The sequence below is a fragment of the Sarcophilus harrisii genome, chromosome 3 (genome assembly GCF_902635505.1).
Source record: "Sarcophilus harrisii chromosome 3, mSarHar1.11, whole genome shotgun sequence".
Taxonomy (NCBI): Eukaryota; Metazoa; Chordata; class Mammalia; order Dasyuromorphia; family Dasyuridae; genus Sarcophilus; species Sarcophilus harrisii.
Genome location: NC_045428.1, coordinates 441180567 through 441199779, shown reverse-complemented (window position 1 = coordinate 441199779; position 19213 = coordinate 441180567). Strand labels below are relative to the sequence as shown.

Genomic DNA, 19213 nt, shown 5'->3' with positions numbered 1-19213 from the left:
GCTACAGCTTGTGAACTTATGGAACATAACAAAACTTGTAAAATATTTTCCTGGAATTCTAGTAACTTTTTATATGAGACAACTTGGATGTGGTCAGCATCTGTGTACCGAGATGACAAAAGATTTAATAAATGAGGTGAAAGAGAAATTGCAATCTAATATTTGGTCTTCAGATATTACAAAGGATTGTGACATAGTTGTTGAAGAGATTGCAAAGAAAGGCAAATAACCCTTAGTATTAGAAGGTTGGATGGGAAGCAGGTACTTGCCTGAGAATTCTGGCTTAATTGGATGGCCAGAAAGGAAATGACCACCTCTGAATATAGAAGCAAGGAGAGAATATATGTAATTAAAACATAATTAAAGAGTAGAGAAAGGGCAAGTACATTCCCAAGAAAATTAACATTGATGTTTTCAGAGCTTTTTGAAACTGCATTTCAAATTTAAAATTGGAACAAAGGAGATTATACTTTTTACTAAAATATCTTATAAACCTCAGAGTAGTACTAACTAGTCAAGGAAGCTGAAGAGACCATCTGATATTCTAAAAGAAAATTCAGTTATAAAAATATGCTTGAGACCTTTATCTAGCCAAGATAGATCTGGAATTTGTAGAAAATGTGCAGCTGTCAAGTTGAAAGAAAAAGGGATTAGCCTGGATAAAATAAAAATTCTAAGTAACTCCTAGCTTCTGGCTTGATATAGATACAGGATTATAGCTCTAAACTAACTTTGAGATTCAACAGCAAAAATGTAGACATTTCCTAAATATAAATATTGACTTTGGCTACTGTACATCTGCAGTTCAATACAAACTTTTTGATTCTCTCTTTTATAATGGGATGACATGGAAATAGCATCAGATCTTGAGTCAGAAACCTGGGTTCAAATCTTGGACAACTGTAGGACTGAGACAATCATTTAATACTACAATTCTTGTTTCTTTTTTTATAAGGTTAAGTTTTCAGATTAGATAACAGCTATAACCTGGGGAATGTATCTTCCCAGAGAAGCTATGATTCAATTCTGCTATAATTGGTCCTAGATTCCATATAGTAGCTACAATTCATTTAAAAGCTCAAATTCCTATACAATATATTATAATGGCCTGTACTTTGTGTGTGCCTGTCTCAAACATTTCGAAAGGAGGAATTAACAATTTGTAACAGGCCTTTGAGGGGAAGGACAACTACCTTACTGACCCCAGGAAAACAAAATACTTCGGTGAGATCACTTTATTACCAAAATATCTTCAATAGACCGGTGTAAATCAACAAATTCAAAATATAAATATGATCTAAATATAATAACGAATTAATTATGCAAGTTCAAAGCTCTTCCCATACAAATACATGGACAACCTATACTTTTTTTTTCCTGAGGCAACTGGGTTAAGTGACTTGCCCAGGATTGTGACCCTGCTAAGAAGTGTTAAGTATCTGAGGTCACACTTGAACTCAGGTCCTCCTGACTTTAGGGCTGGTGCTCTATCCGCTGTGCCACCTGCCCCCAACCTATACTTTTGAATAAGAAACTAAAAAAACACATCAAATGAAAGGAAACGAATAATAGAAATTGTACCATGGTTGAAAAAAATAACAATGACTCAAACATTTCAACTTACAAAATGATTAGGACAAAGAAATTATCTTTCATTGCAACAATTATATACATTTTTAAACTGCAAACTGCATCATATCTCAAGGAAGACTATATTCTATATACTGTTGCATATAAACATTGGGAAAAAAAGGTATAGAGTTTCAACCTGTAAGATGAACTGGATACACTAATGTTTCAAGTTGTTAGAAAATTATTTTGTATGACATGCATATTAAATAGTTTACTATGTATTTGGTACCATAGAAAGCCTGCATTGGGAGGGGAAATGCTAAATTCTATTTTGGGATCACAAACTTGTAACACACCGTTTTAAAACAATGCACTTTTTTTTTTTTTTAAAGCATGTTAACAATTTCAAAAAATGTTTAATCTGTTTGTAACTCATTCCTTAGAAATATGAAATAGGCCTTCTCTTTCCCAACTTTGTTTTGGCTCCATGTACAAACTGCTGTTGTGTAATACTAAAGCTGGGCATAAGAATTTGGCAAAGATTTTTTAGGATGTTTTTTCTTTTTAAAAGAAAATATTAAAACATTTGTTCAAAGCCACAATATGGGCTTTGAAAAGACAGTATCCCCACAGATGGATAATGACAAAGACAGATTCATCAGTCATAAAATACTTTTTATTTTTAAGCTATTTAAAAATCCTTAAAAATTTATTTTTTAATCTTAAACTATTGCTATATAGCTTTTGTTATATAGACTAGGAGTTATTAAATCTGAAGTCTATCAATTTGTTTTTTAAAATATTTTGATAACTATATTACAATATTAACTGATTTTCTTTATAACTTATGTATTTTATTTTATGAATTAAAAATATTATTTTGATAAGGAGTCCATGGGGTTCATCAGGCTGTCAAAGGGAACAATCCCCAAAAAGCAAAATCTAAAGGAAAAAGGTGTTAAATTTTTATTTTTATGTATCTTACACATTTATATTTCTGAAATAAAATTTAAGAAGCAATAAAAATAAGGTTCATTTCTTTATACTGTTTTTATGCTGTAGGGACTAGTCTTGGGGAGAAAACATGAAACTACAGAAAGATGTATGGATCATTGGTTGGAACTTTTGAGGGCATAGAGGCTCTGCCTAGATAAGAAACTTCTATATTAAAAGTGAAACTTCAGGAGCAGCTAGGTGATGCAGTGGAGAGAGCACCAGCTCTGAAGTCTGGAGGACTTGAGTTCAAATATGGTCTCAGACACTTAATACTTCCTAGCTGTGTGACCCTGAGCAAGTCACTTAACCCCAATTATCTCAGAAAAAAAAAAAAAAGTGAAACTCCATCAATACTCCAAATTGTAATTGTTTAAACATCTGGTTTCATGAAAACAGGACAGATCATAAGCATATTTCACTCAATTTTCCAAATTTCCCCTGAGTGAATAAAATAGATAAATAATTGAGGAGATAAATAAGATTTGACTTTTATCCTTTGTCACTGATAAAAATAGGTGATTTAAAGGAGTTTTGCCTTTTATATGCTTGGGTTTTTCGGTCTGAAAATGAGAATACTTTTATTTGTCATTTCTTTACTAAGGATGTTGTAAGAACTGAGCAAGTCAAATTCTATAAGGTTTATTAAATTCAGATGAAATATGCTTTATAATTTCAAGTGTTATTATTTTAATAAACATGCGGCATTGGCAAGAACCTAAGGTTTATGTTTATTTTCGATAACTGCTGACTACAAATTGAACAAAGGTACATAATACATACCTGAAGTTGCATATCAGCTGCAGCACAAATCTTTTTGGATTCACAAAGTCGAGACACCATATTTTTGGGCAGTGCCTTGGGAAAAAATACCATAAGTACTGAGTAAATAGTTGAAGAACACATTCATTTTACTACAGGAGTCAGAATCTAAAAAATATATCAAATGAAACAAAATGCATAATGAATTTTAAATTTTAACAATAATTATGACTTTTAAATAATTCAGGTATCAAGATGACAAGATTGAAAACATTTTTTAACTTTCAAATGTGGAAATTTGTTAAATGGAAGCTTATGCATTCAGGTACACTTTTTTAAGAATCCAGTTACAACCTCAAAGGTAAATAATTAAGGAATTATTACTTTGTCATTTATGAATCCCATTTAAACACTGTGTCATCATTTTTTAAAGAACACAGATACAACAGTGGTAGGACTAAAATGTCAAAATGCAAGAAAGTAAATTTAGAATTGGGAGTGACAGCCACATTTGAGACCGAATTGTTGAAATCTCAGATAACTATAGTTATGAACCCTTATTTTCCAGCCTCAAAGAATGGAAGTGCACTATTTACTGGTGCATATCCTGGACCATATTTATGATCCAATATATTTTATGACTCTTTCTTGTGACTAATGAAGATTTATTCTCTATGCTGAAAATTGGTTATATACATTACATTCCTTATCAGAGTAAACTAATTATTGATTTGAGAAAGTATACTTTGCTTATCTAGTATGCATAATGGAATTTTATACCCTAAAAATAATTATAATTTTTAAATAATTCAGCTAACAGGATGGCATGATTGAAGACATTTCCAAAGTACAGCAGTTAGGTTGCACAATGGTTAGAGCACCAGTCATAAGACTCATCTTCTTGAGTTCAACTCCAACCTACCAGCTGAAAGACCCCAGGCAACTTAACCCTGTTTATCTCAGTTCTTCATTTATAAAATGAATTGGAAAAGGAAATGGTAAACCCCTCTAGTATCTTTACCAATAAAACTCCAAATGGGATCATAAAGAATCATACACAACTGACAACTTCCAAAGAAAGGTTCTAGGTTAAATGATGTTAATTATTTGGCATTTATTTAACATTTCACATCATTTTTACCAATACAGAAAGCTATCATTTTGTACAACCATGCTTAATATAAGAAATAAACAGAATTGATAAGTCAATTGTTGATATTTTCACAGGATGTATTAAATAAAAATTACAGGAAGACATGCTAGAACTTGAAGAAAAACATAAATGATGGCAATGAGTAAAATATAAGTGAGGCAGAGGAAAAGGGATAGGAGGGAAAAAACTAAGAATATCATCAGTATCATTTCAATTTGTTAGAAGAAACCAGAAACCACATTTCTTGGCACAGCACCGGGTGCCACAAATCCAGGAATACCCACTTTACTAACTTTTAAAGACTGATCAAAAGGATGCATAAGAAAAAAAGGAAAAGTTTCATAAGAAAATGCTATTTTGATAATGGCAATTTGTCATCAATACAATAATTAACATCATCATTAAAAAGTATTTAAATTTCAAAATTAAAGCCCTACATTTGAGTTCAAAAATAATTGCAAAAATATATTAGGGATTATGGTTAGATAATATTTTATGTGAAGAAAATCTGAAAACTTTAATTGAATTTAGACATAGTAGCCAACAAAGGAATGCAATCTTAAGTTGGTTTAACAGAAATAGTGTCTACACTAAAAGAGTATAGTGACTGTCCTTCCCTTTTCTCAGATCCACATCTACAGTATGACTGTTTTCAGTTATAGGTCACTCATTTTAAGAGCACTGACAAAGTGAAACAGCTTTGGACTATAGGTCACCGAAGTAAGTGGGAATACAGCTAGGAGAACACTTAAGAATGGAATATGCATATCAACAAGTATTAGAAGAGCTATAATTTAGAGGAGGGAAAAGAGGAAGAAGTAGGAGCAATTATTGGCATTCAGATGTCTCTCTCTTTCAATATTGGTATATAATGTTCCTCAAGTTTGTTATCAAGGTATAGTCAAGCTAGCTAACTAGTTAAGAGTAATGTTAATTGTAAAAACTTGATGGATGGAATCAATGGATTGAGTATTCTTTTTCTCTTAGTTATCCCTTAGAAATATTCTTCCATTGGATTCAATTACTCAAAATCAATGTATCTATTTCCACATGGAGATAGCTACCTCAGCTTAAAACAGTGCCTTTGAAAAATCTGCCTTCAAAAGCCCAAAGTTACAAAATAACAACAAACATCAGAGTCTATCTTTACAGGATTCTCTGTTAAGCATTATTGTTAAGATACAACTATAATAGTATAATTCTTATTTTTTTTTGATGCTTAATCCAAAGGTAACAATATAAAGAAAAACAAAAACAAAGAATGGGTAGGAATACAATTATAATCAGCTAATAGATAAATTTTAAGAGCACTATAGGGAGTATAACACATGATCTGTCCCTAACCTTTAACAAACTAAATACTTTGGGATAGAAAACCCTATAAATATAATGAAAAATTATTCAATAATATAAGGCAGGGAATAAGGATTAAATGAGTAGTGAAGTAACTAATAAGGTTTTGAAAACTAAGAGGTCACTGTAAAGTGGAACATGTCAAATTAAAAAATTATTATATCAGTACATAGAAGCAAGGTGATAAGTGCCTTTGTATTGTAGAAAGGGAGCATCTTTTACGTTAAACAAAAAATATGCTATTTTTATAATAGTTTAATTCTTAAATTGCTTACTGGAATTAGGAAATGTACATTAACTCCAGGAATGGAAAACAGTATTATTCTCAATCTGTAGATAACATCTTCTATTATTTAAAACAACAACAACAACAAAAATCACAAATTACATCCCAAAATTTATAGAAACTGTTATTTTCTTTTTGATTTGCATGTAATCTAATAGAGGTTTAAAAAAAAGAAAATGTTTGCAAACTAAATCATGAATATTACTATTTAAAACTTATCTTCAAGTAAGAAAAAAAAGTTATCAGTCAACATATTCTTCTGTAAATACTGTTTTGCTGATCAGCCTTGGTAACCAAATAATGCAGTTCTTACCATAACATCAAAAGCAGTAATGTCTACAGGATATCACAGATGTTTTTTATTACAGTCTCCTAAACTTGAGACATATTTTGTAATGTGTTGAAGTGATTGCAAACTAATATAATACAGCTTTCAGATACAGACATGTGCATAGCTTCTATAACAGTATAAATATTATTAAGAGTTTTAACTGTTACAGAAAAACGTTAGGATAAGGAAAGCCTGAGGTTATGAGTTTCAAAAAAAAAAAGTTGTTCTATCTACATGCAGCATATGATCCATGCCAAGAAAAAGGTGAGTAAAGTGAGTAAATAATGTAGCTGATTCTGATTTGGGGCAATGAGTAACAAGGTTCATATACAAGGCACAGCTGATATCTAGGTTACTCTATAGTTAGCAACTATAAAAGAGCAAATCAAACACCAGTCATTAAAAATGAGGTGTAACTAATTTTACTTTAGGTAACAATATTCTGGCAAGAACAGTACTCTACTCATCTCTAAGGTAGTACCCAGCATACCTAAACACCTACTTTTCTTACAAGGGAAATAGTCACACCAGACTATCATCATGTCCTACAGATTAAGTAGTCAACTTCAAATAAGCCAACACGTCCTAATTAATTAATTCAATTGAATCCAACTAGGAAGAAAAGGAGAAAGAACATCTCTGACTCAAATGGATCTCCTCTTTGGCAAGGAAGGAAAATAACATCTATAGTTTGTGGGGCCTAGCTTAATATGGGTAAGACTGATCATAACATTGGCTACTAAATTCCAGCATTAATATAACATATCACTTGCAGGCTGTATTTTGAAGGAGAGTGATGAAATGCTAAATAATACAATAGTTATGCTGCAAATTTTCTCAACCTTTTTCCTTGGCTCTCCAAACTCTAATTGATCTAATAACTAATAACTTGTCTCCAAACTAATAATAATAGTCTCACATACCTGGCAAAAGTATTCTGAGGTGGTATCACTTATCTACTTAACATTTAATGCTTAGTTGCATAATACATCTGATTTTGTTGTTGTGTCATTTAAGTTATATCTGATTCTTCATGACCCCATTGGGGCTTTCTTGGGAAAGATACTGGATTGATTTGTCATATCCTTTTCCAGCTTATTTTATAGATAAGGAAACAGAAACAAACAGGATTATGTAACAAGAGCAGGATCACACAGCTAGTAAGTGTCTGAGGCTGGATTTGAATTCAAGATATCTTCTTGACTCCTGACTCAGCACTTTATCCACTGTGTCACCTAGCTGCCCCACACTTGATTCTACTTCAGTCAATCTACCTACACTAAGGTAGGGAAGGCTACTATCCAATGATTTCCAAATTTCTGCCTCAGTAATGATTTTTCTATTGCTATATCAATTGTTTTTAAATAGTCGGGCTACTTTCTCATTTACAAAAAAAAAAAATCTTTTTAAGTAATATAAATTCTATGGCACCAAAAGTAGTCTTACAACAAGTTATTTAAGAGTTAGAAAAATCTGATACTTCCTCAAAACAGCATAGCAGTCCATATGCATCTTAAAACAGTATAATGTGGTGGAAATAATAAAGGACATTGAGTCAAAACATTAGTTCTATCTACTCTGGGATTTGCTATTTACAAGCTATATGACTATAAACAAGTCATTTATTCATGTGCAATATGAAAGAGTTTAGTCTAAAGTCTTTTTAAGCTGAACATGCTGTCATGATTGTAATCCCCAATGACCAAAACAGTTCCTATAACTGAAATACATTTGAACGTCCAACATTCACTACAAAATCTTATTATAAAAGATAAGAAAGCTGATAGCTTAAATTGTCATTACACACCATCTGAATATGGAAGGCATATACCTTATTCTTCATGAATTATTACTTTCTATTAACAGGCACTTTGGACATGTTTACACTATACATACTATTCACTCAGGTTTTATTATACCATTCTGTTATCTATATGTATTTTTCTACATGTTTAGAAAATAGAGCTCATGGAAGGATATTTTTCTCATTATGCCACTTAATATAGTATCCTGTATACCAGGGATGGGGAATGCCATATTAAGGCCAACAAAATCATTTGCTAAGGCAAGTGCAGTTGAATACTAGGTACAATAATCTCCCACTACTTGAGTTCCATATGTTGATAATTCTGTATGGCCCACAAATGATGTAATAAATATCCAAATGGCCCATGGCAGAAAAAATGATTCCCCAGTTCTGCTGTATACCAATCCACAAAAATGTAAAAATACCTTCTTAAGAGTGGCTTCTTATACTTTGTGACATTCTAAAGGGATGACAAGATTCCAAACAATACAATACCTTTAATCCCTCAAGATGTTTATGTCCTAAGTCACACTATTTTAGAAAAAGATGAATTATGATCATGAAAATTATCTCATAGATCTAAAACAATCTTTCCCAAACTTATGTGGATATGGAAAATTATGGGGATTTGAAATATATTGACAGTTATCCATAAAAGCTAGTCTAGATAGTCAAAGAATATGGAATATATTTGGAATAAAAGTGTATCGAAGAAATTTTAGAGCAAAATTCAGAAAATTAAGCTATTTTCATACTGAAAATTGTTGCATGTAAATGTTGCTGATGTATATATTTTTCATATCTAATACTATAGAGGGGAAAATATGGCTAGCATAAAAATGTTTTCATAGAAGCTATATTCCTCTCACATTGTGGAGAATATGGGAGTTCCATGGAAAGGAGTTTGAGAAACTATCTATAGTACTTCAATACAAGCTGAATAAAATGAACATGTTTTTCTATGCCTGTGATATTTCATAAAGCTTGACAATTCACTCACTTCTAGAAAATGGTTTCATTCTTTAAGAAGCATTGGTCATCAAAAACTGAGTCTTTCATCTGGAGTTTCCTATCTAGACAAGACTGGTCCTGATCTTGATACCTTTTGATGGTGCTTTAATGAATAAAATGAAATAAAAAGATTATGTCATACTATAATTCTTCACATTCCAAATCTAACATAAATAATATCACTTGATATTATCTGAGGTTAAAAAGCAAAGGGAAAAAAAAAGGTTTGGGATAAATTACCTAACAATCCATTTATCTTTGAGTCACTGATAAGATATCATTAAAAACCTTATTAAAAAATATCAAGTGCTACTTTGATGATCAACATGGCTCCTATCCTTGAATACCACCAGTAACCTTAATTGGGATCACTTATGCCCACTAACAAATTTTGTCCTGCCTAAGCTTTGGAATCTCTGATCGCAGGCAGAGAAAACAGAAGATTCCCCTAAATACAGTGCCCCAATGTTACTGCAGGAAATTGAGTTTTTTTTTTTTTTCTTCTCTATTCTGTCCTATCTGACCATGTATGCCTGGCTTCCAATTACTATTTACATTGATCCTCTTGGTACCTAGTGCTGCCTTATTTTTGCTCCCATTGCAGAACTTTCCAGGCACTAAAGTTCCGTTTCTCAAGTCCTAGTCCTCTATATGGCTGGGTCTCAAATACAAGTGGCCTGACTTTCCAGACATCAATCACCAACCACCTGCCTACCTAGATATATACCCACAACACACCTCCAGGTTATTCTGAGGCATTCACTTTCAGCTATTTAGACTTCTAACTCTTTTTCCAGATTAGATGCTTCCAACTAAGTGAATCTCCTTGACTTAGCCAATCCCTTGAATGGATGCTCCCAGAGCTACTGCCTGTATATGAGAAGAATAATGACTATACATAGTCATCTTCAATGAACTGAAGTTAGTGGGTAATTGCTAAGAGGTGATTTTTCTTAAAGCTGTGAGAAAAGAGAACGATAGGTTATATATAAGCCTAGTTGTCCTTCAACATACCAAAATAGCTAGAATTGCACTAAATAAACTAAAATTAAAAAAAAAAAAAAAAACAAGAAGCAAAACCCAAAGAAATTCTAAAAGCAAGCCCTTAAAAGAAAAAATAGAATAAAGTAATGATCAAACAAAGAAAACCTAATAAATAAATTAACATTATGATGTGAAGGAATTCCTGGTTAAAACTCAAAACCAAGAGAATTCTTAAGTTATTTTAATTAAGAATTGAGAAAATAGAATGACTAGAGTAGTTGGAAGGCCTAATAGAAAGGAAGAAAAAGGTATGAAGTAAAATGGAGTTAAAGAAAAAATTCAAAAGAAAATCTGGAGTTTGGAAAAGCAGAAAATCTTAGTGAAATAGTAAACACTCCCCCAAAAATGAAACTTAAAAATTCAATGTTACTATAAGAAACACCAGCACAAAATCCAATCCTGAAAACCAAACAACATCTATTATTTGAAATGATAGCTATAGAAGATAGAGCTCAAAAAGTTAAAGCAAAAATCACTAATCTCCCAGAAGGACATTATGAAAAAACTTGAAATGAAGAAAAATTATTGGAATGCATAAGTCAAAAACAGAAAGAAATCAAAGATCTAATTAATCCAGAAATGTGACTGTCAAGCAACAAAGCTGCCACATCAAGAATAAAATGTTATGAGCAACCAGGAAGAAAAATAACATTCCAAGAAATTCCAGTCAAAACCACAGAGGATTATGCATCAGCAATAAGAAAAGGAAGGATAAAAATAATATTAAGGGAAAACGTTTGCACCCATAAATGAAATTCTAAAAAAATCAATATAGTCCTAAAATAACATCCTTCATGCTTGGAATAGTCTCCTTATCTGTTGCCTAGATTCCCTGTCTTCCTTCAAGTTTCAACTAAAATCCCACCTTCTACAAAAGTTTTTCCAACCTCCTTTAGATGTGATTCTTAATTCTATGTTTTGGTATATAATTTGCGCTTTCTTGAATTTATCTAATCAATATAATTTCTACTATTCTGAATGATTAAGAGTGTCCAAAAGGTAGGGGAAGGGGAGAAGAAGAGGAATCAAGCTACCTGAGGCTACCTGAGCACAGTCTTATTAATAACTGTACTTTTTTTTTTTTTTTTACCAACTTTATTCCATCATGGACAATGTTACTAATTCATTTCACAAATTCATTTATCAATATACTTATTACTCCAAGTTTAAATTCTGTGACTTGAAGCAGTCACATGAAAAGAACTTTTTTAGGTTTATCATTTGTACAAATGTCCTTTTCAAAACCATGGGGATCTCTCTTCCTCTTTGTGAATTCCTAAAGTTTGTAGGAATTTACCTATGGAGTGAGAAAAAATGAGGATCAAACATAGGATGTAAACCTGGGTGAGGGAGAGAATGATGGTGTCCTTAATAATAATAGGGAAGAAAGAATGAGGGAAGGATTTAGGGGAAAAGATAAATTCAGTTATGAACATTTTGAGTTTAAGATGTCTACAGGATATCCAGTTCAAGATGTCCAATAAGCATTTGGGATTGTAAGCATTTGAGGATGTAAAAGTGGATCTGTTTTGCCCCAACAGTAGTAATAATAAAAAATAATAATAATAATAAATAATACCCTTTTTTTCTCCATTTCAAACATCTAAGATAAAGCATGGTCCAGAGTAGGAACTGAATAAATGCTATTGATTGACTAATTTTCCAAAGCACCCAACCGTAAGAAGCCCAAAGTTTTGTATAAACATAATCAGAATGGTCTAGAAGGCAAAGGTTTGAAAGTAGTATCATTCTCATTTTTATCTAACTGAGTAAACCATGACTGAAAAACTATAGTGATTTGCTGCCAGTAACTAAATGAATCCATGAATGTCTCTATTCTGATCACTCACAAACTGAGAGGCAATCATCTGTATAAGTTTCTATTTACTCAGTCTGTCTCCCTAACTCAAAGCATTCCCAGTTATAACTGAAAATTTGAAAGTACAGAATTTAATCGCTGTTCTGCCAAAACAGTATTTTTTCATCTACAAGTTGTAGGAAAATAAGTCACAGCTTTTGATATATCCCATTTAATTTTCTAAAGAAAAGAAGCTATGTTTTTTAAACTTATCTTTTTCTAGGATAATTATATGCAATGGACAGTAACAAGAACAACTTGTTTATTCCTGCAAAACACAAAAAAATAGGAAAGAAGAGAGCTTTCTCCACTGAAAGGTTGTATGACAAATGACTGAAGTGAAAGGAAGCAAACACTTTAGCAAATTTTCATTTTCCAAAACCAATGCAAAATCTACTTGGACTAACCAAATGTTAACTTACAAGCTAAAGGTAAATTTGATAACCATAGCTATCCTTTTAGAATTTCAATCATCTAATCCAAAAGTGTTGGACATTTGGCATTAAATTCTTAAAGAGTATTTTCTGAAGACTATTAAAGTCATTAGATATTTAAAAGGTCATCAATACATTGAACATTAAGAAATTCTCTGATTATAAAGAAGGGAAAGGGACCTGTATGTGCACGAATGTTTGTGGCAGCCCTCTTTGTAGTGGCTAGAAACTGGAAAATGAGTGGATGCCCTTCAGTTGGAGAATGGCTGAATAAATTGTAGTATATGAATATTATGGAATATTACTGTTCTGTAAGAAATGACCAACAGGATGATTTCAGAAAAGCCTGCAGAGACTTACACGAACTGATGCTGAGTGAAATGAGCAGGACCAGGAGATCATTATATACTTCAACAACAATACTACATGATGACCAGTTCTGATGGACATGGCCATCCTCAGCAATGAGATCAACCAAATCATTTCCAATGGAGCAGTAATGAACTGAACCAGCTACGCCCAGAGAAAGAACTCTGGGAGATGACTAAAAACCATTACATTGAATTCCCAATCCCTATATTTATGCACACCTGCATTTTTGATTTCCTTCACAAGCTAATTGTACAATATTTCAGAGTCTGATTCTTTTTGTACAGCAAAATAACGTTTTGGTCATGTATACTTATTGTGTATCTAATTTATATTTTAATATATTTAACATCTACTGGTCATCCTGCCATCTAGGGGAGGGGGTGGGGGGGTAAGAGGTGAAAAATTGGAACAAGAGGTTTGGCAATTGTTAATGCTGTAAAGTTACCCATGCATATAACCTGTAAATAAAAGGCTATTAAATAAAAATTAAAAAAAAAAATTCTCTGGTAGAAATGTCAAATATGGTAGTTCTCCAAGTCCTCCTAAAGCCAAGAACTCCAACCACAGACATTCCCAAGGAACATGTTGGAGGTAAGGTAAGACTTGTTGGGACATAGTCAAATACAAATAAGAAAACACTGCAAGGGCATGAAGTAAAAGATTCCAAAGGAATGGAGCCTGAATTGGAAGTCAGTAGCCCTGCTGTTTAACCTGACTTCTACACTAGCATACATGTGAGTGCAAATGCCCACAAGGGGAAAAAAACAATTGAATTGCAGAGTGAGAAAATCAATCAGTTTGGTTTGTCTTGGCCAGTGATTCAGGCATATCATCAACAAAACTAAAATAATTAATTTTGCCAAGCCACAATGGTTTTATTTGGCTGAGCAGAGTTATCGCCTCAGTATCTCAATCTGCAAAATGAACACAACACTACTTGACACATACCTATTTCTCAAGGACCTTTTATAGATTAAGAAATTGAATATTTTGAGATCCTCAGATGAAAGGAACTTTAGAAGTACTAAGGTATAGTGGGATCACCCCAGAAATGTCTCGGTGAAGTACTCATAACCAAGAATAAATCCAGATGATGGTATGTATTTTTTCTTAAATTAGAAAATATTTCAATGCATGTGATAAAATACCTAATAACTTTTACTATTTTCACCTAACACAGGCTGCCAGTAAACATTCTCACAATAGAAAAGTATTAAAAATTACAGTATGATAAATTTACTAAAATTATACTAACATGTCCAAACTTATTTGATTTTAGTCATAACACAAGTTTTATCTTCAATTTCTATCCATAACCTCTCAAAGAGACTGACAGGAAAAAAATCATAACAAGTATATAAGTAACCTTGAAGTTATTTAAACTTAATAAGAAATATAAACCTTAGGCCTAATTTCACAAACCTAAGGCAGAAACCAAATCTTTTGGCAAGATACAAGATAGAAAACTTTAACAATAAAAGCACAAGAAAGAACTTTCTTATATTTCACAATCCAAGGGCAGAAAATCAGATCCTAATAAAATAGTAGTAGAGAAAAATTCATTAGTAAAAACATAAAAATTTTAATTCAAAATTTCAATATTCTAAAATATCTGTCAAAATGTAAATAAATTTCTTCAGAAACATAGAAAATTGGCCTGAAAGAATATATACTATGACATTCAGAACTTAAGGAACAATAAGGAACAATATTTGAAAAATCAATACTGCACTGGTAATTTGATGTGTTTTTCACAACTCTTTAAGTATTTATTATAATAAATAATAACATTTGCAACGTGCAGATAGTCATATTATTATTCTTTTTGTTAGTAAGAGATTAAGTTCCTTTATCCAAACCAGGACTTCTTAGCTTGACATAAGCTCTTTAAATATCTGATAACGTTTATCACTATATTTGGTTCCCTCTGTAATGTGCATTTATTTTATAATTTAAATACATTATTCTGAAAAGGGTCCCATAGCTTTACCAATAGTAAAGGGATCCATGATACACACAAAAAGATTAAAAACATAAGACAAGGTTGAATTGTTTCTCAACTCTCAATGTGTTGAAACATTTAAGAATGATAAGCTCTTCCTCATGACAGTTTACTTATAGTGTGGCTTTATAGTCAGGACATGATCTAGGGTTCACAGATTTAAAAGATAAATAGCATAAAGCCACATGTTCAATTAATTAATAATAATAATAGTCAGGGGCAGCTAGATGGAACAGTAGATAGAGCACCAGTTCTGAAGTCAAGAGGTCCTGAATTCAAATCTGGCCTCAGACACTTAATTAACACTTATTACCTATTTGACCCCAGGCAAGTCACTTAACCCCAATGATAATAATAATTATATATATATATATATATATATATTTTCAAAGCACTGTCAGGCATTGTAGGAAGATATAAAAGAAAAAAGAATCATATGCACTGTTCCCATCCAATTGAAAAAGTCATTTAATCTAAACTCTTGCAATACAGAAATATGTTCTATAATGTCCCTGACAGATATTACTTCTGACTGAAAATTTCCAATGATGGAAAGCTTACAATCTGTGCTAAAGGCTCATTTCACTATAGAACAACTCTAATCATTTCTGTTTTTTTTTTCTCTTGCTGAACCAAAATCTGATTATATTTCTACTCTTTGGTCCTTCCACATAATATTGTCTTCAAATATTTCAAAAGAGCTATAATATCTTAATATTTTCTTTTTCAGTCAAAATGAATCCAGTTTCTTTTTTCATTTCTATATTACAACATTTCTAGGCTATTAATTATCTTAGCATCTCTTCTGGATATTATCTAGCTTACCCATTATTTCAAAGGTTCTGTAATTTTATCAGTGTGGCCACTGCATTCACAAAAACAGATTACAACTTATCTAGAAGTTAGTAAATGGTCTTCAAGAGTTAGTGGGAACAAATTATTTATCACTCTATGGTGAATTCATTAATAAACTCTCTGAACTTAGGTCAGTACACAAATAATAGATACAGTCTACAATAGACTTGAATTTAAAGCCTTCTGTGAACTCAAAGTAACTTTGTGATTACAAAATGAGTTGAAATAAAGGCTTTAGTAGAATTTAATAATATTTCTCTTAAAACACAAGAGTGAACAGAATACCCAAGGATATAGTTGGAGTAGTACAAACTACAGTTGAACTATTATTTTCCATTATCTGGATATCATCTTTCTAAGAATATAGTCTTAAGAATAAGCCTTCTTAATATACTTAATATACTCCTCAGATTAAATAGCTACTTTTAATAAATTTTAATAAAGCTTATAGTTCACTAAAATCTTTAGATTTGTTTTGCTGACTTACAATCATGCAGTTGATTTTTCTTTTATCTAAATGCAAGGCTTTGCATTTAATGGTATAAAATTTAATTTTTTAGTTGCAAACATGTCAGTATGACTGAATTTTGATTCATCTACAGTAGTAGTTACTGTTTCTAGTTTTGAATTAACTATTAAAGTGATAAACATACTTTCTATATCTCCATGGAAATCACTGAAAAACTGCTGAATGAAACAAGGCCAAGTGCTCTGTGACTTTCCATGATATCAACATCTAGGCTGATTATGATTCATGAAACACCACTTTTTTACATGGCTGTTCATCCACTGTGACTCTACCTAATACAAAATAATCTGGTTCAAACTTAACCATCCACAAGAAAATTCAGTAAAATATTGCTAGTAAGAATCACCATGTCTATTTGATTAATCTATTCTAAGAAATTGGTAGACATTATCATAGTTAAACATGACTTGTTCTTAGTGAACTTGTGAAACTCCATTGGCTCCACTTAATTTCAACACTGTTTAAATGCTAAATTAAAAAAAAAAATCATTAAGCTAAATAAAAAATCATTGTGAGATCTTATTGAGAATAGATGTCACAAATTTTTTTGTCCACAAAAATAAACAGTTTTCTGCCAATTCTCTGCATCCAGAGAGAACTATGGAGACTGAATGGGGGCCAAAGCATACCATTTTCACCTTTTTTATTTTGTTTTTTCTTTTTCCCTTTTGTTTTGATTTTTCTTTCACAACATGACTAATATAAAAATATACTTAAAATGACTACATACAGTAACAACAAGATTATGTGATGATGAACTGTGATGGACTTGGCTCTTCTGAACAATGTGATGATATCAAAATTCCAATAGACTTGTGATAGAAAGTGCCATCAGTATCCAGAGAGAGAACTATGGAAACTGAATGTGGATCAAAGCATAGTATTTTCCTCCCCCATATTCCTATTATTTGTTTGCTAGTTTTGTTTTTCTTTCTCAAATATTTTTTCCCTTTCTATCTAATTTTTCTTGTGCAGTGTGATGAATATGAAGATATGTTTAGAAGAATTGTACATGTTTAACGTATATTGGATTGCTTACTATCTTGGGGAAGGGAAGGAGGAGGGAAGAAAAATTTGGAAAACAAGGTTTTACAAAGGTGAATGTTGAAAACTATTTTTGCATATATTTGGAAAAATAAAATAAAATGATTGTACACATATATATAGTCTATATTCGATTGCTTGATATCTTAGGGAAGGAGGAGAGGGGAAGAAGGTAAAAAAAAAATTTGGAACTCAAAATCTTATAGAAGTGAATATTGAAAACTGCCTTTACATGTAATTGGAAAAAAATACAATACTATTAAGTGAAAAAAATTCTAAATAAAAAAATAAATAAACAATTTCCCCTTGGAAAATTGAAATGTCTGTCTGTTCATGGTTTTCTAATATTTTTTTAATTCACTGTAATTTCTCAAAGATCACAGATAAGGTCTCTGGAATATCAATTCACCTTCTTGAGATTCAATTCATATAACTATGAAGACATGGCAACTGGGTAGTACAGTAGATAGAGCATTGAGCTTAGAATCAGGAAGACTCATCTTCAAGAGTTCAAGTATGGCCTCAGACACTTAGCTGTGTGACTTAAGGCAAATCCCTTATCCCGGTTTGCCTCAGTTTCTCATCTGTAAAATGAGCGAGAGAAGTGGCAAACCACTCTGGCATTTTTACCAAGAAAACCCCCCAATGAGGTCACAAAAAATTAAAACAGTACTGAAATGACTAAGCAACAATAACAAAATGGAGAAATGGACTCATTTTGAGTAAAGTGGTGCTTTCTTCCTATCTCCTCATTTAACATGGGCTATATTTCTCTTAATATTGTTAGTCCTCTACTTTCAAGTTTAAAGATTATTTTGCTTCCTGAAGATGAAGTGTAAGCAGTAAAACAAAAGTTGATTAGTCCTGCTTTCTCTCTCTAACATTACATTACTTTTCCCAAGCAAAATAATCCTTGTTCTACTTCTAAACAGTTTTTTTAGCTTTTATTTTCAAAATATATGGATAGTTTTCAATATTCACCCTTTCAAAACCTTGTGTTCCAATTTTTTTTCTCCCTCCTTTTCCCCGTTTCCTCCCCTAGAAGCAAGTAATCCAATATATATTAAACATGTGCAATTCTTCTATACATAATTCCACAATTATCATGCTGCACAGGAAAAATCAGTTCAAAAAGGAAAAAAAGTGAGAATGGAAACAAAAGGCAAGCAAACAACAACAACAAAGGTGAAAATACTATGTTGTGATCCACATTCAGTCCCCACAGTCTCTCTCTGGAGGCAGATGGCTCTCTCCATCACAAGTCTATTGGAATTGGCTTGAATCACCTCTCTGTTGAAAAGAGCCACATCCATCAGAATTGATCATCACATAATTTTGTTGTTGCTGTGTACAATGTTCTCTTGGTTCTTTTCACTACACTTAGCATCAGTTTATTTAAGTCTCTCCAGGTCTTTCTGAAATCATCCTGCTGCTTGCTAAACACAGTTTTGAAAGCTCTTTTATTGCCTCTATTATTTTTATAAAGGTCATTCTATTCCTGGCCTTAGCTTCTCTCACATTTTTCTCAAAGGTTCCCAGTGTTTTTTGGAACCTAATCTTGACTATGAATTCTTCTTTCCATTATTTTGTATAGGACCTTCTAAAATTAAGACCATCAGAAATATATTTGTCTAGCCACACTGGTTTTCTCCCTGTATCTTTATACCTCCAACCTAGTGCATAATTCTTGGTCCCTAAGAGGTATTTAATAAATGCTTGCTGGTTGATTTGATTTTTGTTTGAATAATGATTATAAACTCAGAATGTCTTTGTAAAAGTATGCCATTTCTTTGGAGTTACTATCTAT

The 19213-nt window shown here is 31.9% G+C and overlaps 1 protein-coding gene across 1 annotated transcript in view; it reads right to left on the bottom strand.

Annotated features, from left to right (window-relative positions):
• The window catches only part of MIPEP (mitochondrial intermediate peptidase), a 159565-nt gene that overhangs the window by 72695 nt on the left and 67657 nt on the right, over positions 1-19213 (bottom strand). The window contains exon 15 of the mRNA XM_003764462.3: positions 3349-3423. Within this exon, the coding sequence (XP_003764510.3) occupies positions 3349-3423 (75 nt within the window). The remainder of the gene's footprint in view (positions 1-3348; positions 3424-19213) is intronic.